The sequence below is a fragment of the Narcine bancroftii genome, chromosome 10 (genome assembly GCF_036971445.1).
Source record: "Narcine bancroftii isolate sNarBan1 chromosome 10, sNarBan1.hap1, whole genome shotgun sequence".
Classification (NCBI taxonomy): Eukaryota; Metazoa; Chordata; class Chondrichthyes; order Torpediniformes; family Narcinidae; genus Narcine; species Narcine bancroftii.
Window position 1 is genome coordinate 55,332,346 of NC_091478.1, and position 27,218 is coordinate 55,359,563.

The window sequence follows — 27,218 nt, forward strand, 5'->3', positions numbered from 1 at the left end:
TGTGTTGTCAGCAGTGACAATTAGGTGAAAAAAGAAAATGAACTTTTGATGCTGTTGATTTAAGATGTATGATACCATGTAGAATTTTTAGTTCCTTGCCATATTTTGCCCACACCTGTCAATGTAGCTCGGGCCTTGCCTTATATTACATCATAAGGCAGCACATATAACCCTGTGCTCAATATGCATCTTGCCTAGGTTATATGGTTTGTTCTTGGAGCCTGAATGGCTAACTGCTTGAATGTTAGGTGTTAGACCAATATTAGAAAATATTAGTGATATTTGTTCAATGACTAAAATGATAAAGGAATAGTGCTAATAAAGTTAAGTAAGAAGCTGCTGAGAACTGACAAACTGAAGTGCCCAACTAGGAGTGACCATGTTTTAGGACTGAACAAATCTGGTAAAATAGGCATGGCTGCATTTCCTATGTGCATTTTAGAGGAGATAATTCAAGTGGAAAATTGGTCATTTGTGTTCAGGATAGGGAGCAGGTTTTATTTTGTCAATTAATGTTTTACTTTGTTCACAGTCCATCTCTGCCCCTGGAAGTGGAATTTGGAGTGATGGGAAGGATAAAACTGACTCTTCTCAGGCCCATACTTGGAATGTAGAAATATTTATTGATGTTGTGAAAGAGGTGGTAAGTAAACAATTAATGTTTCAGTGAAAATGTGTTGTCGATTTACTGTCAAATGCATTTTGGATTGAAATGCTCTTTTGTTAATTCCTGACCTTGTATGTAGTTCATAGGAGGAGAATTTTGATTTTCTCTTTTTATAGAAAAGATGCTTGAATGAATTGCATTTTGTAAGCTAGATGCTAAAATTTCATTGTGTGCAAATAACTGGCTGAATTTTAACATGGAAAGTTCAATTCCAAATGTTTATAGTGATTTTTTGTAAAAATAAACCTAAAATGTAGTCAATTGTTTTGCTACATTACTTGGAAAATGCAGTTGAATTATTCCACTTTTTAAAATAAACACCTTAGTTCCATTTATTTTGGCAGAGTGACCAGAAATGGCATCACATAATCATTCTAACTGATCCGATAGCTCAGTGGTTAGAGCCCTGGTCTTATAAAACCAGGGGTCGTGAATTCGTTCCTCACTGGGACCTAATTTCTATGAGGGGCGCTGGACAAAGTGATGACTCTTTTTCTGACAGTAGACAAAGTTAAAGAATTTCATGTATATTACATTCTAAATGTAGTATTACATGACCATTATGGAAGCTTTATCTTTAACTGAAATGACTAAGCAGGGATGCCTTAAGAAATTTGTTGACTTTAAGGAAGATCTATCAACATCTGAAAGGCAGGGATGGTGATGAATGCTGGCTTTGCCAGATGTTCACATCTATGAAGCAGTGGGTTTGGATCCTTTAACCAGTGCTGATTGAAAGTGATTTTGATAAGAGATTTATTTTGCCTATTGGCAGGTGAGCTTGAACATAAATGTCCTATTCTTTTACTGCAAAGGCATATAGAGGTGATTAACTCCAACTAGATAAGGTGCTGAGCAGTTTTACTTGAATCTCATTCAAGACAGTGATTACAAATTGATCAGTGGTGTCAGATTGATTCTTGATTTTGGGCTGGAGTTGGTGGAAATGTTCAAATTGTTGTTTGAGGAAACATTAAGGAAAAAATATCTATGCTGCAGATTAGAATAGAAGAGCATATACAATGCTTAGGGAATTGAGAGTGTAAGTGTAGGGATGGTTTCTCCTGGCTGAGACATCCAAAAGTAGGGGTCACAGTCTCAAAGTAAGCCATTCAGGAAATTTGTAATACCCGAGTCCTAAAGAGACTCAGCAGGCCGTGCAACATCCAGAGGAAACCAAGGAATATAATCAATATTTGGCTCTGAGCCCTTGGTCAAGGTATAAACAGAAAGGAGGCAGGTGCCTGAATAAAAAGGTGGAAGGAGAAGGGAAGAAGAGGCAGGAGGAGCACAGGCCAACAGGTAACAGATGAGAAAAGAAACCTGAAGTGATGGGAGAGGGGTTAGCTCTGAATGGAGAGGGAAAGGGAAAAAGAGACAGGGAGGGCTCTAATGGAAACTCTGGAAGACTATGTTATGCTATCTGGTTGAAGAGTGCCCTGACGGTATATTAGGCTTTCCTACAATTTGAGGGTGGCTTTGGTTTGGTAACCATTGCGTGAAGTTGAGGACAGTCTTAGCGGTGTGGGAATGGGGTGTAGAATTGAAATGGTTGGCCACTGGGAAGACCCCTTATTGCAATGGACAGAGTGAAAGTGCACAATTAGTCAATCTACTAGTTTTTGAACACTCCCTCATTTGCAGAAGATGCTACAATGGATGCTTTGCTTGGAAGGATTGGGGCCCTGAATGGTGGTGAGAGAGGAGGTGTGGGTGTAGGTGTAGCATTTCTTGGATATCAAGGGAATGATTAGTGGGAAGTGATGAGTAGACAATGGAGAGAGCAGTCCCTATGGAAAATGGAGAAGGGAAGATCTGTCTGGTGGTAGGCTCACGTCGGCAGTTGAAATTGCAGAGAATAGATAATATGTTGGATATGGAGGCTAGTGGGGTAGTAGGTAAGGACAAGGGAATCCTGTCCTTGTTGCGTCTAGGGGCGGAGGGGAGGGCCCAGGGCAGATGTAAGGGAAATAGAAGATGTGGATAAGGGCAGAGTTAATGGGTGGTAGAGAAACCATGTATTTTTTTGCAGGAGGACATCTTGAATGATCTGAAATGATCATCTTGAGAACAGATCTGGAAGAGACAGAGGAATTGAGAAAGGAATAGAATCCTTGCAGGGGATGGTGTGAATGGGTATAGTCAAGGTAACTGCAAGTTGTTGGATTTGTAGAAAGTTTGTCTCCCGAGATGGAGAGAGTTGCCAGAGATGTACATAGTGAATTTGAGGTCAGGGTGAAGGTCAGGAAATTTGTTCACTTGCAGGATAGATGTGTTGTGGAATTCTCTACCCAAGACGTGTGTGTGGAGACTTTATAAATACTAACACTTTTTGGATTTTGAAGGAAGTGAGGGACGTGGGTTGGGAGTAGGAAAGTAAGGTCAACTGTGATCTTGTGAGTAGGCCCAGGAGCTAAATGGCTAACTGATTTCTCTGCATTCTTATGCAAGTTATATGGTGGATGATTTCTCACCAGTGTTCTTTATGCACATTAACACAGCCCTCATAAATGATAGATATAGATATCTTTTGTATAACATGCTGGATTCTCCTCTAGGGTTAGAGTTTCAGAGTGCAGATCTGCTCAGTTGTAAATGTGTACATGTGTTTATGCCTATTATAATGTTTTTCTCTGCATGCTAAAAATAGCTGGGCTTATCAAATTTTAACAGGCATCAGTTACATCATCTTATAAAATCTGTGCACTTCAAAATGAATCTTGTTTTCTGTTTTACTGAAATATTGACAAAATGGGTTATTTTAATTTTCACTTTTATTTCAGTGTTATTTTATGCAGATAAGAAATAGTGACTGCAAGTTGACCTCGATAGAAAACAATACAATTTGTTTTGCATATAAATTGCATATCTCAAATGTATCAAACTACATACATAGTACTAAGAATTAAATCAAAATTCTGTGGACACTGTGGTTGAAGTAAAAACAAAATGATGGAGAAACTCAGCAAGTCGAACAGTGTCCTTTATGTAGCAAAGGCAGAGATACAGAACCAATGTTTCAGGTTTGAGCCCTTCAAAGTATGAGAAAATTCTGGCAAGCTTCCAAACAAGAGTGGCAGGGCAGGAGATGATAGGTGGAGAAGGAGGGGCTGGTGGGGAAGGTAGGGCTGAATAGGTGAAAGAACTGGAAAGAGGAGAGGGGTCGGGGGGGGGGTGTTTTAAAAAAGGCAAGCTGCTTTAATGGAAAGCAGTAAAGTCAATGTTTATGTCATGTGGCTAGAAGGTGCCTAGCCAGAAAATAAGGTGTTGTTCCTCCAATCTGTGGGTGGTCAGGGTGGGACAGTACATAAGGCTATGGATAGACATGTGAGTGGAGGAATGTAACCCAGAATTGAAATGGTTGGCCACTGGGAGGTCACTGTGGTTGCAGATGGAGTGGAGGAGCGACCAGTCTTTCCGATGTAGAGAATGTCACATAGGGTGTACCAGATGTAGTAAATAAGCCCTCTGATGTACGTGAATTGTGCTTAACGTGGAAGGCCTGAAAGGCTCAAGCCTGAAACAACAGTTGTGTATCTCTGTCTTTGTTAAAAAAAGGATTCTGATGACCTGCTAAGTTTCTCTAGCATTTTGCATATCAAGGCAATGATGAATAACAGTTAATTTATGAAAATTAACCTGAACATTTCTGAGAAATTAGCAGATTGGTGGAGGGGAGCTATGCTTGCACCTGTGCAAGCTGTAAATTGAGTTAAGTATATTTGTATTGTTCGCAGCGCTGATACCTGTATATACATTTGAACAATTGACGCATTGACCTATTGAGGCATTGGTTATTTTGCAGCTTATTGAGATGGTCCAACAGGCTTCTCACCGCATTAGCAATACAGGTACATGATCTTTCTCCAAAACCCTTGGGACCAGACACTTTTCGGAATTTGGAATTTTTCAGATAATAGAATAATACTAATGGCAATATATTAAGTAATTCAGCTGACTTCAGATTTGTGCAGAACAAAGACTCCAGTAGAAAGACCGTGGACCGGGAGGGGTGTTTGTTTGTGGAGGCGTTGGGTTGTCTACAACAAATTGGGCATTCATATGTGGTGAATTGGAGGTGGTGGACCTTTTTTTTCTCTGCTGGCACCTATAAAGTAAGGATTCCCTAGGGTTCCACTAATTATTGACACGGAACGACACAGCATATTCAAGCGTGAATTGGGTGTGGGTCGCACCGAGGCTGCACATATGAACCACTTTTTTTGAGTTCTTAAACTGGCTGCAACTATTTAGCTTGCCAAACTCTTGGCAGGACATGGCATATCCTGATGATGTCAGTATGAAAGATGTACCCTCGACCTCTGTTAAATCCTGATTTTTTTTCTGCTTGATGTGCATTTCATGGAACTTGAATTTCCTTTTTTAGTGCCATTTATTGAGTTCAACCAAAAATAAATACAGAATTATGAATATAAGAAAATTTTAAATTAAATTTGGGGATGTAGCCCCTTCTGCACCACAAGTCCATGCCGCTCAAATACACCGATTAACCTACAAAGGGTGGGATGAATCTGGCGCACCTGGAGGAAACCCATGCGGACACAGAGAACATACAAACTCCTGACAGACAACACTGTTTTAGAAACTGGGTCGCTACTGCCGTAATGACATTAATCTTTATGCTAACCCCATGCCTTCCTGACAAATGTTTTGTAGCTGGCTTAATGAATTATAATGCATAAAATGTTGCTCTGCAGCAGTGGTTTTCAAACTGCCTCCTAGACTCATATAGTGCCATAAGCAATCCCTATGCCATAAGTGCTCTGTGATTAGTTAGTGATTGCTTAAGGTGGTATGTGAGTATGAAGGGAAGGCAGAGAACCACTGCTCTAGACCCAGTTGCTTGAGAAAAAATTGTCATTGGCCCATTTCCTTTGGAGTTATAAAACCATGCACATAACGAGTCAATTAGGTGAGATTAAAACAGTGGTTTTCATCTGTTGCCTTTTGGTAAACAACAATCCATTAGTGACTTCTCTTGGGCAAAGGCTCTGGGGCCGACATGTCTAGCATGAGCTGGAGCTCCAGTATTTATATAAGATCTGTTTTAAAGTGTTTGTATGTGACCTACACTAAAAAACCTGCCCCAATTTATCTCCCGAAAACGCCTATATACAATACAAACGCAACATAATCTGTTCTACAGTGTTAACCATCACTTTTGATTATAACTCAATGTCTCAGATATTATTAATATTAAAGTAATATTTAAATAGCATTTATTTCCAAAATTTTAAATCACAGCTCCTGTTGATAAGTGATCTGGCTATCTGCCTTCCCAGATCTGTGCTTTGAACTTCCCAAATCTTTGTAGTTCATTTTATGATCCCTTTTCTACCTATTCTGTCTATTCCACAGTAAATAAAGCATTTAAGCTCTTCTAGGCAACTACTGTGATAAAGCTTGTGTTGTAGGCACTCAGCACATTTCCTAATTCTTGCACTTTCCATATTAGATTTCCTGAGTGAACACATTTAATCGTTACATCCACTTTTAGCTCTGTGTAATTAGAACCTAAGATAAACTAAACTAGATTTTCCCCATTTAACTTTCCTTCTTTTATCTGGTGAGGTAACTAAGCAACCCATTACCAAAGTGAAATTTTGTTTGAAGGACCCCGCACAGAGTCAAAATCCTTGTGTGCTTCCTGCCCTCTCTGTTTAGGGAGGGGCTTTGGTGAAAGTTGTTCAGGAAAACCTAATTTCAAATTTAGAGCCTGTCTGAAACTAATCCTTGATTTAATCATATTATGAAAGTAGAAAATCCTTTGTTCTTTTTCCAACATATACCAGTTAGGTTTCCTATCATTTAAGTTGATGTTACGCCATGAATATTTTTCAATGCTTATCTTTACCAAGTCCCAAATGATGCCAAATTTTGCTTGGCCAGGCAGCTCTGACCATTCAGTATTCCAAATAATTCTACTAGAGCTGCAATTGTTACTGCTGGAATGTCATTCTGTGTGTACGATAAGGGATCAACAAATCGATGATTAGAAGGTTGTCATCTTAACAGCATTTATTCTGCCTGTACAGTTGCCTTTTGTCCTGGGAAGATCATAAATGCCAGCAGTTGGGGTCAGTTGGTGGTTTGAAAAATCTGGTCCAAGGTGTAGAGATAAGGTAGGGGTGGGGGTGGGGGGGTGGGGGGAAGGTAGGTAGATTTTTCAGCCATGGTAGAGATCAACAATGGACATCAGTTTCTTGTGGGCACCTGTTGCATTTTGAGGAATTAATTTAGACAGCAGTACATGTTCTGTTTTGTGCAAATGAAAGCTTCTAGTCTATTTCTACTTTCTTAATCAGTACTTGTTTTAATGCAGTCTGTTTCTTAACTGTGCTAATTTCATAGCAAAGCAGTAAAAATATTTTTGTAGTATTAGTTGAACAAGGGGACTGTCTTGATTCGCCAAGGACCACTCCAAGCAATACATCAAAAGATGATCATTAGATACATATTAGATAATATGTACACTCCCAGATTCCTAAATATAAATTTAGGATTGATTTATATAAATTTAATTTAATTTTTAATTTAGTAATTTGTTTGCAGACTTTGACCAGGGAATTGTTTTTTTTTTTAAAAAGCAATGTTATCCTAAAACAATGGTGAAAATAATATGATGAATACAAAGACAACAAAAGGGGTTCAACTCTATATTAGATGATGCAGTTTTTTTTTTAAATTTATTTTTCACACCATAAACCAGACTGACCAAGATACATACATTTTCCTTTTCAAATATATAGTGTCATTTTCTCCCCCCCTCCCTCCTCCCATCCCACCCCCACTACCTTCCCCCCATTCATTTAAAGTACAAAATCTAAGACACATTAAACCAGTCAAACAATGTTGTCATTCAATAAAAATAAACAAGAAATTCCACTGAGTCAATTCTTTTCATTTCCTTCTTTCGTTAATTTAGGTGGTAGATGTCCCCAGTAGGTTTTCTCTATTGTGTTTCATGTATGGCTCCCATGTTTGTTCAAATATTTCAATATTATTTCTTAAATTATGTTATTTTTTCTAATGGAATACATTTATTCATTTCTACATACCATTGTTGTATTCTCAAATTATCTTCCAATTTCCAGGTTGACATAATACATTTTTTTGCTATGGCTAGAGCTCTCTTAACAAATCTTTTTTGTGCACCATCCAAATCAAGTCCAAATTCTTTATTTTTTATGTTACTTAGGAGGAAGATCTCTGGGTTTTTTGGTATATTGTTTTCTGTAATTTTATTTAATATCTGGTTTAGATCTTCCCAAAATTTTTCTACTTTCTAACATGTCCAGATTGCATAAATTGTTGTTCCCATTTCTTTTTTACAACGAAAACATCTGTCAGATACTGTTGGGTCCCATTTATTTAACTTTTGAGATGTAATGTATAGCCTTTGTATCCAGTTATATTGTATCATACGTAACCTCGTATTTATTGTATTTCTTATCGTTCCAGAGCATAACTTCTCCCATGTTTCCTTCTTTATCTTTATATTTAAATCTTGTTCCCATTTTTGTATAGTTTTACCATTTGTTTCCTCATTCTCCTTTTCTTGCAGTTTAATATACATATTTGTTATAAATCTTTTGATTGTTATTGTATCTGTAATCACATATTCAAAGTTACTTCCCTCTGGTAACCTCAGACTACTTCCTAATTTGTCCTTCAATTAGGATCTCAATTGGTAATATGCCAACACTGTATCTTGAGTTATATTATATTTATCCTTCATTTGTTCAAAGGATAATAATCTATTTCCTGAAAAACTATTTTCTATTCTTTTGATCCCTTTTTTCTCCCATTCTCTAAAGGAAAGGTTATCTATTGTAAAAGGGAGTAACTGATTTTGCGTCATTATTAGTTTTGGTAATTGGTAATTTGTTTTATTCCTTTCTACATGAATCTTCTTCCAAATATTGAGTAGATGATGTAATACTGGAGAACTCCTACGTTGTACCAATTTTTCATCCCATTTATATTATGTGTGTTCAGGTATCTTTTCCCCTATGTTATCTAGTTCTAATCTAGTCCAATCTGGCTTTTCCCTTGTTTGATAAAAATCTGGTAGGTATCTTAATTGTGCGGCTCTATAATAATTTTTAAAGTTTGGCAGTTGTAAGCCTCCTTGTTTATACCATTCTGTTAATTTATCTAGTGCTATCCTCGGTTTTCCCCCTTTCCATAAAAATTTCCTCATTATTTTCTTTAACTCCTTGAAGAATTTTCTCTGTCAGTTGTATTGGCAATGCCTGAAATAGGTATAGTATCCTTGGGAAAATGTTCATTTTAATACAGTTTATCCTTCCTGTTAGTGTTAGTGGTAAATCTTTCCAATGCTCTAAATCGCCCTGTAATTTTTTCATTGGTGGATAATAATTGAGTTGATAGAGATGGCCGAGATTTTTATTTATTTGTATACCTAGGTATCTTATTGCTTGCATTTGCCATCTGAATGGTAATTCCTTCTTAAATTTTGAGAAATCCGCATTATTCATTGGCATTGCTTCACTTTTATTTACGTTAATCTTGTAACCCGACACTTCTCCATATTCCTTCAATTTCTTATATAATTCTTTTATTGATAGTTCTGGTTCTGTTAAGTATACTATAACATCGTCCGCAAATAAACTGATTTTATATTTCTTGTCTTTTATTTTTATCCCTTTTATTTTATTTTCTGTTCTTATCAATTCTGCTAGTGGTTCTATAGCTAACGCGAACAATAAGGGTGATAGTAGGCATCCCTGCCTTGTTGATCTGCTTAAGTTAAATTGCTTTGATATATATCCATTTACTGTCACTTTCGCCAATGGCCCCTTATATAATGCTTTAATCCAATTAATATACTTCTCTGGTAAACTGAATTTTTGCAATACTTTGAATTAATAATTCCATTCTACTCTGTCAAAGGCCTTCTCTGCGTCTAAAGCAACTGCTACTGTTGGCGCTTTACTCCCTTCTACTGCATGAATTAAGTTAATAAATTTACAAATATTGTCTGTTGTCTGTCTTTTTTTAATAAATCCAGTTTGGTCTAGATTTACCATTTTAGGTACATAATCTGCTAATCTGTTTGCTAATAGTTTAGCTATTATCTTATAATCTGTGTTAAGTAATGATATTGGTCTATATGACGCTGGTGCGAATGGATCTTTCCCTTGCATTGGTATTACTGTAATTATTGCTGTTTTACATGAATCTGGTAAGCTTTGTTTTGTCAATCTGGTTGATTACTTCCAGGAGGGGAGAAATTAATAAATCTTTAAATGTTTTATAGAATTCTATTGGGAATCCATCCTCTCCTGGTGTGTTATTATTTGGTAGTTTTTTTATTATATCTTGTATTTCTACTATTTTAAATGGTTCTGTTAATTTATGTTGTTCCTCTATTTGTAATTTTGGTAGTTCAATTTTAGTTAAAAATTCATCTATTTTGCCTTCTTTCCCTTCGTTTTCAGTTTGATATAATTGTTCATAGAATTCTCTAAAATTTTCATTAATCTCCGTTGGATTATATGTGATTTGTTTGTCTTTTTTCCTTGATGCTAATACCATTCTCTTAGTTTGTTCTGTCTTAAGCTGCCATGCTAGAAATTTATGTGTTTTTTCCCCTAGTTCATAATATTTCTGTTTTGTCTTCATTATGTTCTTCTCCACCTTATATGTTTGTAGTGTTTCATATTTTATTTTTTTATCTGCCAATTCTCTTCTTTTAGTTGTATCTTCCTTCATTGCTAATTCTTTTTCTATATTTACTATTTCCCTTTCCAACTGCTCTGTTTCCTGATTGTAGTCCTTAATCTTGGTTACATAACTTATTATTTGCCCTCTAATGAACGCTTTCATTGCGTCCCATAGTATAAACTTATCTTTCACTGATTCCGTATTTATTTCAAAATACATTTTAATTTGTCTTTCAATGAATTCTCTAAAATCCTGCCTTTTAAGTAGCATGGAGTTTAATCTCTATCTATACATTCTTGGAGGGATGTCCTTTAACTCTATTGTCAATAACAAGGGTGAATGGTCCGATAATATTCTAACTTTATATTCTGTTTTTCTTACTCTATCTTGCATACGAGCTGATAACAGAAATAGGTCTATTCTTGAGTATGTTTTATGTCTACCCGAATAATATGAATATTCCTTTTCCTTTGGGTGTTGTTTCCTCTATATATCCAAAAGTTGCATTTCTTGCATCGATTTAATTATAAATTAGGTTACTTTGTTCTTTCTGTTAATTTTTTTCCCAGTTTTATCCATATTTGAATCCAAATTAAGGTTGAAATCCCCTCCTATTAATATGTTCCCTTGCGTATCTGCTATCTTCAAAAAAATATCTTGCATAAACTTTTGATCTTCTTCGTTAGGTGAATATACATTGAGTAGATTCCAAAACTCCGAATATATCTGACATTTTATCATTACATATCTCCCTGCTGGATCTATTATTTCCTCTTCTATTTTAATTGGTATATTTTTACTGATTAATATAGGTACTCCTCTTGCTTTTGAATTATATGACGCTGCTGTTACATGTCCTACCCAATCTCTCTTTAATTTCTTGTGCTCCAATTCAGTTAAATGTGTTTCTTGCACAAATGCTATATCAAGTTTTTCTTTTTTCAGTAAATTTAGCAGTTTCTTCCTTTTGATTTGGTTATGTATTCCGTTAATATTTCAAGTCATATAGTTCAACGTAGCCATTTCATACTTTGTTTATCTTCCCTTTCCGTTTCTCCATCATCACCTTTCCTTCTTATCCATTTCTGCTTTCTTGTTTTGAACACTTTATAAGACAACATTTCTAAAACATCAAACATTTTCCTTATTCTCCTATTTAAAACTTCTTTAACCCCATTCTCCCCTCTCCCTCCTGAGTTGCCCTTTATCCCTTGCCGGGCAACCACATCTCCCCTCTCCATTTGGATTTGCGAATTCACTCGCAAGCGTCAACTGATTTTGCAGTGACCGTAACTCCTCCCCACCCAGCCCCCCCCGGAAAAGATTTCAATCTTCATATATAACAAAGGTCACTCTTTTAATTCCCTCCTTATTCCCTCTATTCCCTTTCATTCCCTTATTAATTCTTATCTATACTCTATATATTTACCTCTAAATACGGATACACTCATGTATACACACATATACATACACATCTATTACATGTATTTGTAAAATGTTTGGCCTGGAAGTCAGCCTGAAGAAAACTGAGGTCCTCCATCAGCCAGCTCCCCACCATGACTACCAGCCCCCCCACATCTCCATCGGGCACACAAAACTCAAAACGGTCAACCAGTTTACCTATCTCGGCTGCACCATTTCATCAGATGCAAGGATCGACAATGAGATAGACAACAGACTCGCCAAGGCAAATAGCGCCTTTGGAAGACTACACAAAAGAGTCTGGAAAAACAACCAACTGAAAAACCTCACAAAGATAAGCGTATACAGAGCCGTTGTCATACCCACACTCCTGTTCGGCTCCGAATCATGGGTCCTCTACCGGCACCACCTACGGCTCCTAGAACGCTTCCACCAGCGTTGTCTCCGCTCCATCCTCAACATCCATTGGAGCGCTCACACCCCTAACGTCGAGGTACTCGAGATGGCAGAGGTCGACAGCATCGAGTCCACGCTGCTGAAGATCCAGCTGCGCTGGATGGGTCACGTCTCCAGAATGGAGGACCATCGCCTTCCCAAGATCGTATTATATGGCGAGCTCTCCACTGGCCACCGTGACAGAGGTGCACCAAAGAAAAGGTACAAGGACTGCCTAAAGAAATCTCTTGGTGCCTGCCACATTGACCACCGCCAATGGGCTGATAACGCCTCAAACCGTGCATCTTGGCGCCTCACAGTTTGGCGGGCAGCAGCCTCCTTTGAAGAAGACCGCAGAGCCCACCTCACTGACAAAAGGCAAAGGAGGAAAAACCCAACACCCAACCCCAACCAACCAATTTTCCCTTGCAACCGCTGCAATCGTGTCTGCCTGTCCCGCATCGGACTGGTCAGCCACAAACGAGCCTGCAGCTGACGTGGACTTTTTACCCCCTCCATAAATCTTCGTCCGCGAAGCCAAGCCAAAGAAAGACATGTCTTCATTTCTCTGCTTGTTTTGTAATTGTTCTGCAAATTTTTGTGCTTCCTCTGGATTCGAGAATAGTCTGTTTTGTTGCCCTGGAATAACTATTTTAAGTACCGCTGGGTACTTTAACATAAATTTATATCTTTTTTTCCATAGGATCACTTTTGCTGTATTAAACTCCTTTCTCTTCTTCAGGAGTTCAAATCTTATGTCTGGATAGAAAAAAATTTTTTGACCTTTGTATTCCAGTGGCTTTTTGTCTTCTCTTATTTTCTTCATTGCTTTCTCCAATATATTTTATCTTAGGAATTTTACTAAAATGGATCTTGGTTTTTGTTGTGGCTGTGGTTTAGGGCCTAATGTTCTATGTGCCCTTTCTATTTCCATTTCTTCCTGTAATTCTGGTCTTCCTAGGACCCTGGGGATCCAATCTTTTATAAATTCTCTCATATTCTTGCCTTCTTCATCTTCCTTAAGACCCACTATCTTTATATTATTTCTTCTATTATAGTTTTCCATTATATCTATCTTCTGAGCTAACAGCTCATGTGTCTCTAACTTTTTTATTAGATTCTTCTAATTTCTCTTTTAAGTCCTCTACTTCCATTTCTACGATTATTTCTCGTTGTTCCACATTATCCACTCTTTTTCCTATCTCTGATATGACCATTTCTATTTTATTCATTTTTTCTTCTGCACTCTTAATTCTTTTTATCTCATTAAATTCTTGTAATTGCCATTCTTTCACTGATTCCATATATTCTTTAAAAAAAGATATATCCATTGTCTTGCCTTTCTCCTCTTCTTTCATTTCTTTCTGTTCTTCTTCTTCCTCTGGGTTGACCATCTGTTGTTTCCTTGTTTTCTTTTTACCCTCTTCTTTCTTGTTGTCGTTATTTTCTATGTTCTACACCTTTTGCTGTGTTACAGGTGTCTCTCTCAGCTGTGGAGATCGACTCCGCAGCTGTTCCCCCCTCCCGTCAGTGTGTTTTTTTCATGCGCGGTTGCGCACTTTTACTCGCCTCTGCGAGCCATTTTTGTAGTCCCGTGCCCGGGACTTCCACTGACCTGAGGGAGCGGGCTTCTCTCTCCGCAGCGGGCCTCCTCGGACAGGTAAGGCCTTCAGCTTCTTCCGACGTTCTTTCATCTTCTCTTCTTCCCGTTGTTTTCGACTTTTCTCTCTTCGCTGCCATTTTCTTCTCACCTTTATTTTTACTTTGTTTTAATTTTTACTCTTGTACCTTTGTGTTTTGTGCGGTTTTTTTTTCAACTTTTCCGGAGAGGGCTGGAATTCCCTGACCGGGCACTACTCCATCACGTGACTCCTCCTAGATGATGCAGTTAACGATGATTTCGTATTCAAATAGACATTTTTGCACTTGTTGGCTAGTTGAAGTTTAAATGATATATAATTAAAATCTGGAGAAATTAGCATACAGCACCCAATAGCCTTAATGCATCTGAGGTTGTCTGATCTTGGAACCTGGTCAATATTTGGAGGGGAGACAGTCGAGGAACACCAGGTGCTGTCAGTTTCTGTGAGAGGCGCTGGACAAAGTGGTGACTCTGTCTGCCTTATGGGATACAAAAGTTAAAGAATTTCATATGTTACATTCTAAATGTAATATTATGTGACAATAATGGAACCTTTACCTTTTTTCTTTTTAACCAGAGTAAGATTTCTTACTTGCCCATTGGAACTGATTTAGAAATGTACAGGTACATGATCGTTTATCCGGACATCTAAAATCCGGAAAGCTCCAAAATCCGGCAAGTGAGGACCGGCAGTTGGGGGAGGCAGCTGAGGGGCCGACGGTCAGTGGAGACTGCTGGGCGGCCGAGGGACCGGAGCCCGGGGGACCGGAGCCCGGGGGACCGGAGCCCGGGGGACCGGAGCCCGGGGGACCGGAGCCCGGGGGACCGGAGCCCGGGGGACCGGAGCCCGGGGGACCGGAGCCCGGGGGACCGGAGCCCGGGGGACCGGAGCCCGGGGGACCGGAGCCCGGGGGACCGGAGCCCGGGGGACCGGAGCCCGGGGGACCGGAGCCCGGGGGACCGGAGCCCGGGGGACCGGAGCCCGGGGGACCGGAGCCCGGGGGACCGGAGCCCGGGGGACCGGAGCCCGGGGGACCGGAGCCCGGGGGACCGGAGCCCGGGGGACCGGAGCCCGGGGGACCGGAGCCCGGGGGACCGGAGCCCGGGGGACCGGAGCCCGGGGGACCGGAGCCCGGGGGACCGGAGCCCGGGGGACCGGAGCCCGGGGGACCGGAGCCCGGGGGACCGGAGCCCGGGGGACCGGAGCCCGGGGGACCGGAGCCCGGGGGACCGGAGCCCGGGGGACCGGAGCCCGGGGGACCGGAGCCCGGGGGACCGGAGCCCGGGGGACCGGAGCCCGGGGGACCGGAGCCCGGGGGACCGGAGCCCGGGGGACCGGAGCCCGGGGGACCGGAGCCCGGGGGACCGGAGCCCGGGGGACCGGAGCCCGGGGGACCGGAGCCCGGGGGACGGGTGGATACACTTTGGGTGGGCTTTCCAAAATTCAGAACACACTGTCCCCCAAGGATTCCGGATAAAGGATCGTGTATCTGTATTAAGGTTTTGAACAGGCCAATTGACAAATTGATGTAAATTTGAAGGTAGATATTGGAATTTTATGGGTACATGTGTAGAGGAATGCAAGTTCATATGGTGCATTTCATAAACCTTGGATCTCGTTCAGCTGGCTGATTTATCATGTTATTTGAATAGATGCTAGATAGTAAATTACAGCTGTTCTAATTAAATTTTGTGTTACGTCTTGTATTTGTGGAATATGAATGCGGTTAGCATGGTTGACAATTATCCCAAACAATAAAATTGTTAGAGTACAGAAGCGAGTCATTTGGCTCCTCAATCTACTCCCACAAAGTCTTGCAGATGTTTCTTTCAAAATTTCACCATCTTTTTTCCTCCGCCACCTATCTATCCTTTCCACCAGCCTGTGTGTTTCCTTAGTTTCTCATTACCGTTCTCGGTCAGGCATACCAAGCATTATGTCTTCAGATTTGAAAATAATACTGTGTACTCCCAAGTCAAATCTTGTTCAGAAAATGCTCAAAAATATTTTCCTATGTTTGCCCTGTAAAAGCACACAAATGACATGTGACCAATCCAGCACCACTATCAAGTCTACCACGTGAAGCAAAAAGGGTTCTTCATTATGTGTCTGTAGATCCCACCTCCAATGCTGCCGGGTCTGCATTCCCTATAACCTCAGTAGCTGCATAGCCTCCTGTCTGTTCCAGCAGTGAACGTCACTTCTTATCATCCAAATCACCCATCTTAGCCCCATGGTTGCAAACCTCCAAACTAATTGTGAAGCTGTCAGTATCTCAGGCCTTTGCTCACCATTGGCACCCTTATGAACCCAGTCCTGATGCCTGTTTTTCAGAAGTCATTTGCTTACAGCCTGGTGTGAGGCTTTTGGCTGCCGAACCCTGAACTGGAGCTTGGTCCTCTGCTGTGGTTTTCTTATCCAGTGGTCCAAGATGTAAAAAGCAGTCCTTAATACTGAGGAATACAGTTGCATACTTCCCTACAGTTGAAGATCTTCCTTTCACTGCGTTGTTTCCTTGACCAATTTTCTATCTGCTAATGCAATTCCTTTGAACCTCTTTGGCATTTTATCAAATGGTGTTTGAAAGCTGTTATCTTTTACATCAATTGAATTTTCCTCACCAACCCCTTCTTCATCAGAATGCTATCAATATATTTAACCATAATTTATTTTAACAAATTCATGCTGGATTTTTTGAATCAATCAACACTTGTCCAATTGACTGCTGATTCTGTCCTGGATTATTGTTTCTCAAATTTCATTCATCGCTGAAATTAAACTGGCAACTTTACAAATATTCTGCTTTTTTGAACAGTGTTCTGGTTATAGGCATCTTGAGTATAAAATTGCTTAAAAGATTATGGTTTGGGCCTTGTCAATTTTCTCCTTCAGGTAACTAGGGTGCATTCTTATCCAGACTAGATAATTTCTAGTATCTCATCCTTGAACCTTTTTAGCCCATCTGAAATTTTGGGATTTGTCTCCATCTTTTCCCATTATTATAAAACTTTTTGTATTATGATCACTTTTCAATGTTCTTTGAGATATATTTCCTCTTCTTGGCCTGACTGATTTCCCAGGATCAGGTCTAGCAAAGCTGCCATTAACAGAACTATACAGATTTTAAGAGGATACCACTGCTTGTGCCATTGTTATATGTGTATCTGTGAATAGTTGAAGTTCCCAATTATGACCATTCCATAGCTTTTGTACATCTGTGCAATTTCTCTAGATTTGCTCTGAAATGAACTTTCCATTAGTTGGCAATGTGTAGAATAATTCCAGTAATGCAATTGCATTCTGTCATAACTGTGAACTGCTTCTGTTATTTATTGTTCCAGGTCATCTTTCCTCTCTACCACATCCATATGCTCAATTGATAAAACAACCACTCCTTTTTTATAAAACCCCTTTCCTATCTTGCTGAGCATTCAAAATGTTTTACCCATGACATGACAATTTCATATGATTAATTATAACTGCAATTACCAACCCTTTTTCGTACCCTTCATGGATTTAGGGTTATGTATGTAAATTCATTATAGAATTTATTCTCTTGGTGTAATCATGTCTAAAAACATGTTCTGGTGCTGCTATTTCAATCCAATCCCAGTTGCAGCTATTTTCTCTTGTATGGGTATCTCCACCTCCATCAAATTAAGCACTTGTGATTTAAATTTTATTTTGGATATGTAGAATGGAAACAGACCCTTCTAGCCTATGCCATCCAATTACACCCAAACTCGTGGGGGGTTGTAGGATCCGTTTTTGGAGGAAACCCATGCAGACACGAAAATAATGCAAACTTCTTATAGCGCTGGATTCAAGTGGGTTGCTGGTGCTGTAACAGTGTTGCACTAACTGTGCCGCCCCAATTTCTCTGGAATATTTTTCCCAGCTCTGAGTTACAATTTGTCTGCTTGTACATAACTGGTCCCAATCCCCACAAATCCACTCCCTTTCTTCACCTACCAGCATATTTATCCTTCTATTTGTATTTGAAGATGGCTTGGGGAATAACTTGGAGATTGCCATGTTTAAGGCCCTGCTTCTTTCTTGCCCTCTCTCCTAACCCCAGATACCCTCCAGACAAAATACCATTCTAGAGAATTAACCCTACAACTGGTTAGAGAATTAACCCTACAACTGGTAGGATCTATTTGCTCTATTATCAGAAGAATTCCCTATGATTATTGCTCTTTTTTCATCTCTTCTGCGGTTAGTATTGGAGCACAGCTGAGGTGCTACATTAGAGACTGCCTACGTTTTGTTACTTGAATCTCTATAATGATTTTCAGACTTGGTAATTTGCTTTCAACTAGCATGTAGAAGGTTGCACTTTTAATCTGAATTAAATCACTGTTGGACGCAAATAGATTTACATGAACCCCACCCCCTTAAATCTGATTGGTGATAAAATAGTAGTGATATGTTCCTAAGTTTTGTCATTTTTCTGTTCACAAGGTTACAAAAACAATAAAACACCGAGACCAATGAGCAATATTCCCTCTAATTTTTAGTAGTCAGTGTGCGCAAAAATCCTGTTAAGCAATTTTTTTTGTGACAAAAATATGTGTGCAAATGTAACTTGAAATTGTTTCAAGATCACTTTGGCACAGCCTATCTCTCATGGCTAATAAAACCTGTATTGGTATTTTTTCATATAATGCATTACATTTCTGATTATCCAAAAACCGTTCTACAAAAATTCTCGAATATCTGAAAAATTCGGATATGAATTCATAGATTGAAAGAAAGTTGATTTTGTTTTAAACCCACCAGGCTCAAGTGGGGCTACAGGGTTCAGTTTTACAAAAGAGACATTTGTCCACAGGTTGCACATTGAAGGAAAGTATAGCACTGATTGTTTATAAATTGTCTTTTTTTTGCCATGAGTTACTGCCACTTTGTGATAATTGCATTGTGGCATTCTCAGAATTTGAATTGAATACTGCTCTCCCTACCTGATCCGCGTGCTTGCCCAAACATTTTGGATAATCAGATGATTGCATTCTACGAAGTAACACATTTAGTTATTTTTTAAAGAAATCATTATTTTGCGTAACTAACCTTTTGTGCGCACTTTCATTTCCTTTGTGCGCTTGTTGCAAAACATGTGCACACGTGCATGACTTATGTGCCAATGAGTGAGTGCTATTTGATTGCTTGGTTGAGACTGTAAACCTGTGTTGTAACCAATGGACAAATACAAGAATACCATTAACAAAGCAATGCAGAATGCACTGAAAGGCCTTCGATTTCCCTGCTGTATTCATCAAAATTGTCTCAGCAAGAGACAAATTTGGAAAACTTTTTGCAGCCTTTCCATTTATTGTCATGTACACAAAATATACAAAAAGGTTTTTCCCTTTGTTTGCCCTGTAAAAATACACATACTAGTCCAGCACCATGATTAAGACAAAAAAAAGTTCAATATGAGTTTATTGTCCTGTATATGTGCAATGTGTAAATGTACCAAAATTCTTGCTTGCAGCCAAACAGGTATATAAGAAACACCAACTGCAGTAGTAAACATTGAAATAATCATATATGCAGGACAGAAAAATAGATGATAAAATATCAGAGGATAGATAAATTTTCAGTTACATTTAATGAAGTTACTTTTAGTGATCCTGGGTAGTTTATGGTTTTGAGTTAAAGCAGCACAGGAAGGTTCAAGAGCCTGATAACGCTGGATTAAAAACTGTTCTTGAACCTGGAGGTCCTGACTTCTGCACTTTGCATTCCTGCTGGAGATGTGACCTTTCAGAAATGCCAAGTATCCATGGATCATGCACCTCCTGTATCCCTGTGACCTCTAGCCACACAACCTTGTGTCTGGTCCATTGGTGTACCTGAGCTCCACACCCTCCTCAGCATATAGTTCCAAATCCAAAGTGATTTAAGACTCAGCCAGTGACCAGCGCCCTGTGGGAGCCTTGTTTGCCATTAGTACCCTTGATACCTGGGTTCCAGAAGCTGATTGGCTGCAGCCTGGTGTGAGGACTCCAGCTGCTGATGCCTATGCTCGTGCGCTGCTGTTTACTGCGCTTTAGGGTTCTCTTGCTGGCTTCTTGGGGAGGGTGGTGGAGGCTGGTGCCATGTGCCAGTCCATTACTTCCTCCTATTTCACAACCCTCAATGGCTTGGCTGCCAAACATGGACACCAGATCTGTGATTTAAAAAAAAAACACACCCCCAGCCCCTTCAACCTGCACAGGGCTGTTGGGTTGGGCAATGGGGGCAGCAAGTCCCTGTTGGGCAGTGTTGAAAAACAGTCCCTGCTTGCCCCTGTTCTTCCTGGATTCACCGCACCAAGTAGCGTGCTGCCTCGATGGTGGAAGGTTTGTCCAATACATTAAAGAGTCACTCTCAGCTTTTTTTCAAATTAGATTTCACAAATTTGATCAACTTTTTTTGTTCAATAGGATTTAATAAGAGTTTGTGAACTTTCTGTTATGTTACTTGTCATGAAACTGGCAATAATTTTGTTGTATTTGAGAGTTGCTTTTTTTCTGTCTGTCAGTTATATACTAGGAGAAATATGGTTTCTCCAATTCATGCAATAAGATGCAACTTAATCTATTTTATGATTTATACAGCTTGTCTTAAAGATTTGGCTGACATAACTTGTGCAGTCCTTGTTCTGTGTTCATGCTGCCTATGAATAGTTGACTTACTAAAGGCTAGTAATTTCTGATAGCTCCCATTATAAACCAACTTTCCTTTGAGGAACTATCTTTTGTAAAATCAAACTGTACAAAGCTTTGTTTAGAGCAGCTTTTGACTTGCAAATCTAAACATCATCTGAAGCCAGGGAACCATGGGAAGAGTGCAGTCAGTCTGGATTGGTAGCTAAATTTGACGTCCCATCATGCCGAGCACTGCTGTGTGCTCAGCTTGCTACTGTTCATATTGCTGACTCATGACAGCACTGCCAGATTCAGTTCCAACAGAACTGTTTGCAGATGATACAACAGTAGTTAGCTTCATTGGCCACAATGATGAGTTGAATTACAGAGAGGAAGTGGGGAGGCTCGTGAAGTGGTGCAAGGGCAACAAACTGTGTCTCAACATGAACAAGACAGGAGATAATTATGGATTTCAGGAGGACAAAGGTTAACCACTCTTTATTGCACAGCAATGGTCCTGTCATGGAGAGTACAAAGTTTCTTGGTGTGCATATAAAGGACAACCTATCCTGGACCCACACCAGGGAGGTGCAAAAGCGTTGTACACTTACTCCAGAGGTTGAGATGGGCAAGGCTACTGGCCTTCTTAACAACACTTTATATGACCACGTTTGAGAGTGTCCTGTGTGGCTGCATCATTGTGTGGTATATTTAAATTTTATCTTCATGTGCATCAGTGTCCTCCATAATGTTTGGCACTGTATATTCACTTAAATAAAAAACAATTAGGCATGCAGCACAGTAACAAGCCATTTTGGCCCACGAGTCCATGCTGCCCAATTTAAACCCAATTGCCTTGCACCTGTGGTATGTTTTGAATGGTGGGAGGAAACAGGAGCCCCCAGGAAAACCCACGCAGACATAAAGAGAACATACAAATTTGTAGTCAGCATCAGATTCTAACCCCAGTCCCAATAACTGGTACTGTAAAGGCGTTGCGCTAACTGCTATGCCAATCTTTCTAGCAAAGAACAAAGTACCATAGTGGTTCTAAATCTTAAAACTTTTTACAGCTTTTTTTTAAATCTTTTTACAAAAATAATGGGTTTCCAGTTTACCACTTGAGTTTGTCATTTTTATTATTAATTCTTTTTATTTTTCACACTATGAACCATATTAACCAAAATACATACAAACATTTCCCTCTTGAATATACATTTTTTCCCTTTTTCCCCCCCTCCCTTCCCTCCCTCCTTCTTACCCCCCTCCCTATCCACTAAACGTTCAACATATACATTACAATAAACCCATTAAACAATGTTATCACACAATGAAAATGAATAAGAAAATTTACATACTGGGTCAGTTCATTTCATCTTCTTCTCATTCTATCATTTTAGGGGATGGAGGTCCGCGGTAGGACCTCTCTGTTGTGTTCTATGTACAGTTCCCAAATTTGTTCGAATACTATGATTTTATTTTTTAAAATTGTTATTTTTTCCAATGGAATACATTTATTCATTTCTATGTACCATTGCTGTACTCTCAGGCTCTTCTGATTTCCAGGTTGACATTATACATTATTTTGCTACAGCTAAGGCTATCATAATAAATATTTTTTGTGCTTCATCCCATTTGAGGCCTAATTCTTTACTTCTCATATTACTTAGAAGAAAGATCTCTGGATTTTTTGGTATGTTGCTTTTTGTGATTTTATTTAATACCTGATTTAATCTTCCCAAAACTTTTCCACTTTCTCACATGCCCAAATTGCATGTACTGCTGTTCCCGTTTCCTTTTTACAGCGAAAACATCTATCTGATACTGTTGGATCCCATTTATTTAACTTTTGGGGCGCGATATATAGCCTGTGTAATCAATTACATTGTATCATGTGTAACCTCGTGTTTATTGTATTTCTCATAGTTCCGGAGCATAACTTTTCCCATTTTTCATTTTTTTATCTTTATGTTTAGATCTTGTTCCCACTTTTGTTTGGGTTTACAGCTTATTTCATCGTTCTCTTTCTCTTGTAGCTTGATGTACATGTTTGTTATAAATCTTTTAATTATCATTGTGTCTGTAATCACATATTCAAAGCTGCTTTCTTCTGGTAACCTCAGCCTTAAAGGACAATTTGTCCTTTAAGTAGGTATTCAGTTGGTGGTATGCAAACATTGTACCGTAAGTTATACCATATTTGTACTTCATTTGTTCAAAAGATAATAAATTATTTCCCAAAAAACAATTTTCTATTCTTTTGATCCCTTTTCCCTCCTATTCTCTAAAGCACACGTCAAACTCAGGCCCATGATATAATTATATTTGGCCCGCAAGATCATATCAAATATGTATTAGAGCTGGCCCGCTGGCCGCCGCGCCAGTATAGCGCATGCACAGCTAATACAAATCCCAGAATGCTTTGCAAATGTGTTGGCGCCGGCCCGTCAGCCCGCTAATCGCCCCCACCTCCTCTCTTTACTTTCATTAGCATCTGCCACCTGTCGCCCAACTCACATGTAATAAACCCCTTATGAAAAATGGCCAAACGAAAGACAGAAAACAGGACCTTTCAAGACAGGTGGGAGGCAAACTCTGACCCCAGAGTTTGATGAACTTGCATCTAAGAAGAGATGCCAAGTATCTGGTTTAGACCTAGGTGCATCAGAGTAAATCACAGTGTAGCAAGCTAAGCTTGGATTAATATTTTCTTTGGTTAACTTTGGACTGTTCCTAGTTGAAAGATTGGATTTTCATTGAAGCAAGTTGTTATTTTTTTTAACTTGTTGGCTTGTGAAAAAAAATACATTTAAAAGGATCGTAAAGGCTATAGAGAAAAATTATTTATTGAATATTTTATTTCTCATTTGTTAATGCTTCTTCTGGAAAGAGTTTAACCAAAACTATTATTAAACATTTATTTTAATAAGAAAAAGTTTAACATTACAAATGTTGAAAGAAGAGAAAACATGCAGATGTTGAAAATTTTCAATAAATATTTAGTATGGCCCACGACTTAGTCCAAGTTTTTAATTTTGGCCCTCTGTGAATTTGAGTTTGACACCCCTGCTCTAAAAGAAAAGTTATCTATTGTGAAAGGGATTAGTTGATTTTGCATCAATAATAATTTTGGTAGTTGATAATTTGTTTTTTTCCTTTCTACGTGAATCTTCTTCCAAATGTTGAGCAGATAGTGCAGTACTGGTGAACTTCTATGTTGCACCAGTTTTTCATCCCACTTATAAAGTATATGTTCTGGTACCTTCTCCCCTATTTTATCTAGCTCTATCCTGGTCCAATCTGGTTTTTCCCTTGTTTGATAAAAATCTGATAGATATCTTAATAATTCTTAAAGTTTGGTAGCTATTTGTACCATTCTTTTAATTTATCTAGTGCTATCCTCGGTTTCCCCCGGTTTCGATAAGAATTTCCTTATTATTTTCTTTAGCTCATTGAAGAATTTCTCTGTTTAAGAGAATTTGTAATGATTGAAATAGGTATTGTATCCTTGGGAAGATATTCAATCTTTTCATTGTTCTAAGTCATCTTGTAATTTCTTCATTAATGGCTGATCATTTAATTTGTATAGATGGCCTAGATTATTATCTAGTTTAATACCTAGGTATCAGATTGCTTGTGTTTGCCATTTAAATAGTGATTCTTTCTTAACCTTTGCCAATGAATAATGCGGATTTCACATCGCTTCACTTTGATTTGCGTTCATCTTGTACCCCGATATTTCTCCATATTCCTTCAATTTCTTATGTAATTCTTTTATTGATAATTCTAGTTCTGTTAAGTATACTATGATGTCATCTGCAAATAGACTGGTTTTATATTACTTCTTTAATTTTTATCACTTTTATTTTTTTGTTCTTATCAGTTCTGCCAAGGGTTCTATAGCTAAAGCAAACAGTGAGGGAGATAGTGGACATCCCTGCCTAGTTGACCTGCTTAATTTAAATTGGTTTGATATATATCCATTTACTGTCTCCTTGCCAATGGTCCCTTATATAATTAATATATTTCTCTGGTAGGTTGAACCTCTGTAGTACTTTGAATAAATAATTCCATTCTATCCTGTCAAAGGCTTTCTCTGCATCTAAGGCAACTGCCACTGTTGGCGTCTTATTTCCTTGTACTGCATAGATTAAGTTAATGAACTTACAGATATTGTCCGTTGTTCGTCTTTTCTTAATAAATCCAGTATGATCTAGTTTTACTATTTTTGGTACAAGTCGGCCAATCTGTTTGCTAATAGTTTAGTTATTATCTTATAATCTGAGTTAAGTAGAGACATTGGTCTATATGATGCTGGTGTTAGTGGATCTTTCTCCGTCTTTGTATTACTGTTTATTGCTGTTTTAAATGAATCTGGCATGTTTTGTGTTTCTTCAATCTGGTTCATTACTTCCAGGAGAGGAGTAATTAATAAGTCTTTAAATGTTTTATAGAATTCTATTGGGAGTCCGTCCTCTCCAGGTGTTTTATTGTCTGGTAGCTTTTTTAATATATCCTGTATTTCCTCTATTTCAAATGGTTTTATCAATTTATTTTGCTCCTCCTCTTCCTGCAATTTCGGTAGTTCAATTTTAGCTAGAAACTCATCTATTTTGTCTTTTTTCCCTTTGTTCTCAGTTCAGTATAATTGCTCGTAGAATTAATTGAAGTTTTCATTGATCACTGTTGGATTATATGTAATTTGTTTGTCCTTTTTCCTTGATGCCAATACAGTTCTTTTAGCTTGTTCAGTTTTAAGCTGCCAAGCTAGTATTTTGTTTGATTTTTCTCCTCGCTCGTAATACTTCTGCTTTATTTTCATTATGTTCTTCTCCACCTTATACGTTTGCAATGTTTCTTTTTTTGTCCGCCAATTCTCTTTTTGTTGTATCTTCCCTTGTTGCTAGTTCTTTTTCTGTACTTAATATTTCCCTTTCCAGCTGTTCTATTTCCCAATTGTAGTCCTTCTTCATCTTAGTTACATAACTTATTATCTGCCCTCTGATGAAGAGTTTCATTGCATCCCATAATATAAATTAATCTTTCACTAATTCCGTATTTATTTCAAAGTACATTTTAATTTGACGTTCAATAAATTCTCTAAAATCCTGTCTTTTAAGTAGCATGGAGTTAATCTCCATCTATACGTTCTTGGTGGGATGTCCTCCACCTCTATTGCTAATAACAGGGGTGAGTGTTCCGATAACAATCTAGCTTTATATTCCGTTTTCCTAACTCTCCCTTGGATATGGGCTGACAACAGGAGCAGGTCAATCCTTGAGTATGTTTTATGTCTACTAGAATAATATAAGTATTCCTTCTCCTTTGGGTGTTGTCTCCTCCGTATATCCAAAAGTTGCATTTCCTGCATTGATTTAACCATAAATTTGGCTACTTTGTTCTTTCTGTTAGCCTTTTGTCCAGTTTTATCCATCTTTGAATCTAAATTAAGGTTAAAGTCCCCTCCTATCAATATATTCCCCTGCGTATGTACAATCTTCAAAAAGTATCTTGCATAAACTTTTGATCCTCTTCATTAGGTGCATATATATTGACCAAATTCCAGAGTTCTGAATATATCTGACATTTTAACATAATGTATCCCTCTGCTGGATCTATTATTTCATCCTCTATTTTGATTGGAACATTTTTAATGATTAATATAGCGACACCTCTGGCTTTTGAGTTATAGGATGTTGCCATTACGTGCCCTACCCAGTCTCTCCTAAATTTCTTGTGTTCCACTTCAGTTAAATGTGTTTCCTGCACGAATGCTATATCTATTTTTTCTTTTTCAATAAATTTAATAGCCTCTTCCTTTTGATTTGGTTATGTATTCTGTTAATATTTATAGTCATATAGTTCAACATGGCCATCTCATACTCTGTTTACATCTCATTTCCACTTCCTCACCACCACCTTTCCCCTTTTCCCCATTTTCATTTCTCAGTTTTCTTTTTTTGAACGCACTGTATGACAACACTTCTAAAAGCATTAAATATTTCAACCATTCCCACATCTAAAATTCCCTTAACCCCAAGTGTCATTCCCTGCCCCCCCCCCCCCCCCCCCCCCCCCGACTTAGTCACCCCTTGACGGGCAGCCACAACTCCCCTCTCCATTCGGACTGCGAACTCGTTCGCAAGTGTCAACTGATTTCGCAGAGACTGTTATTCTCTCCCACCCATCCCCCTCCAGAAAAGAAAAGTCATTCACTTTCATTTCTACTGCCATTACACGTTCTTCCACATTTTCTAATCCTTTCCCTACATCTGTTATGACCAGCTCTATTCTACTCACTTTTTCTTCTGTACTTTTCATTTCACAATTCTCGTGTCAGCCATTCTTTTGTTCTTGAAATTTTTTTTAATCTATGAACTGTCCATTCATTTAACCTCCTATTCCTCTGTGCAGAACTTGGTGTTCTTCTTCTTCTGTGTCTGCTCTTGGGTTTGTGTCTTCTATTTCTCTTCCTTGTATCTGTGTCTCTTCTGACTTTCTTGTTGAGCTGCTTGTCTCAGTTTGTTGGGTATTTTTTTTCCATGGTGTCTTGATGTTGGTCCTCTTCTGGGTTGGTTATCTGTTGTGTCTCTTGTTTCCTTTTTTCTTTCTCACCCCTCCCGTTCCCATTGCTTTCTTTATCTTCCAGCTGGGAGCCCTCCTGTTGGGCCTCTCTCAGCTGTTTGTGCTGTGGAGTTTCACCCCTCA

At 38.8% G+C, this 27,218-nt stretch overlaps 1 protein-coding gene across 8 annotated transcripts in view; it reads left to right on the top strand.

The window, feature by feature from the left end:
* Positions 1-27,218, top strand: part of cnot1 (CCR4-NOT transcription complex, subunit 1) — a 325,223-nt gene that overhangs the window by 102,536 nt on the left and 195,469 nt on the right. For all 8 annotated transcript variants that reach the window (XM_069900952.1, XM_069900955.1, XM_069900953.1 and 5 more), the window contains one exon: positions 533-643. In XM_069900952.1, coding sequence (XP_069757053.1) covers positions 533-643 — 111 coding nt within the window. The remainder of the gene's footprint in view (positions 1-532; positions 644-27,218) is intronic.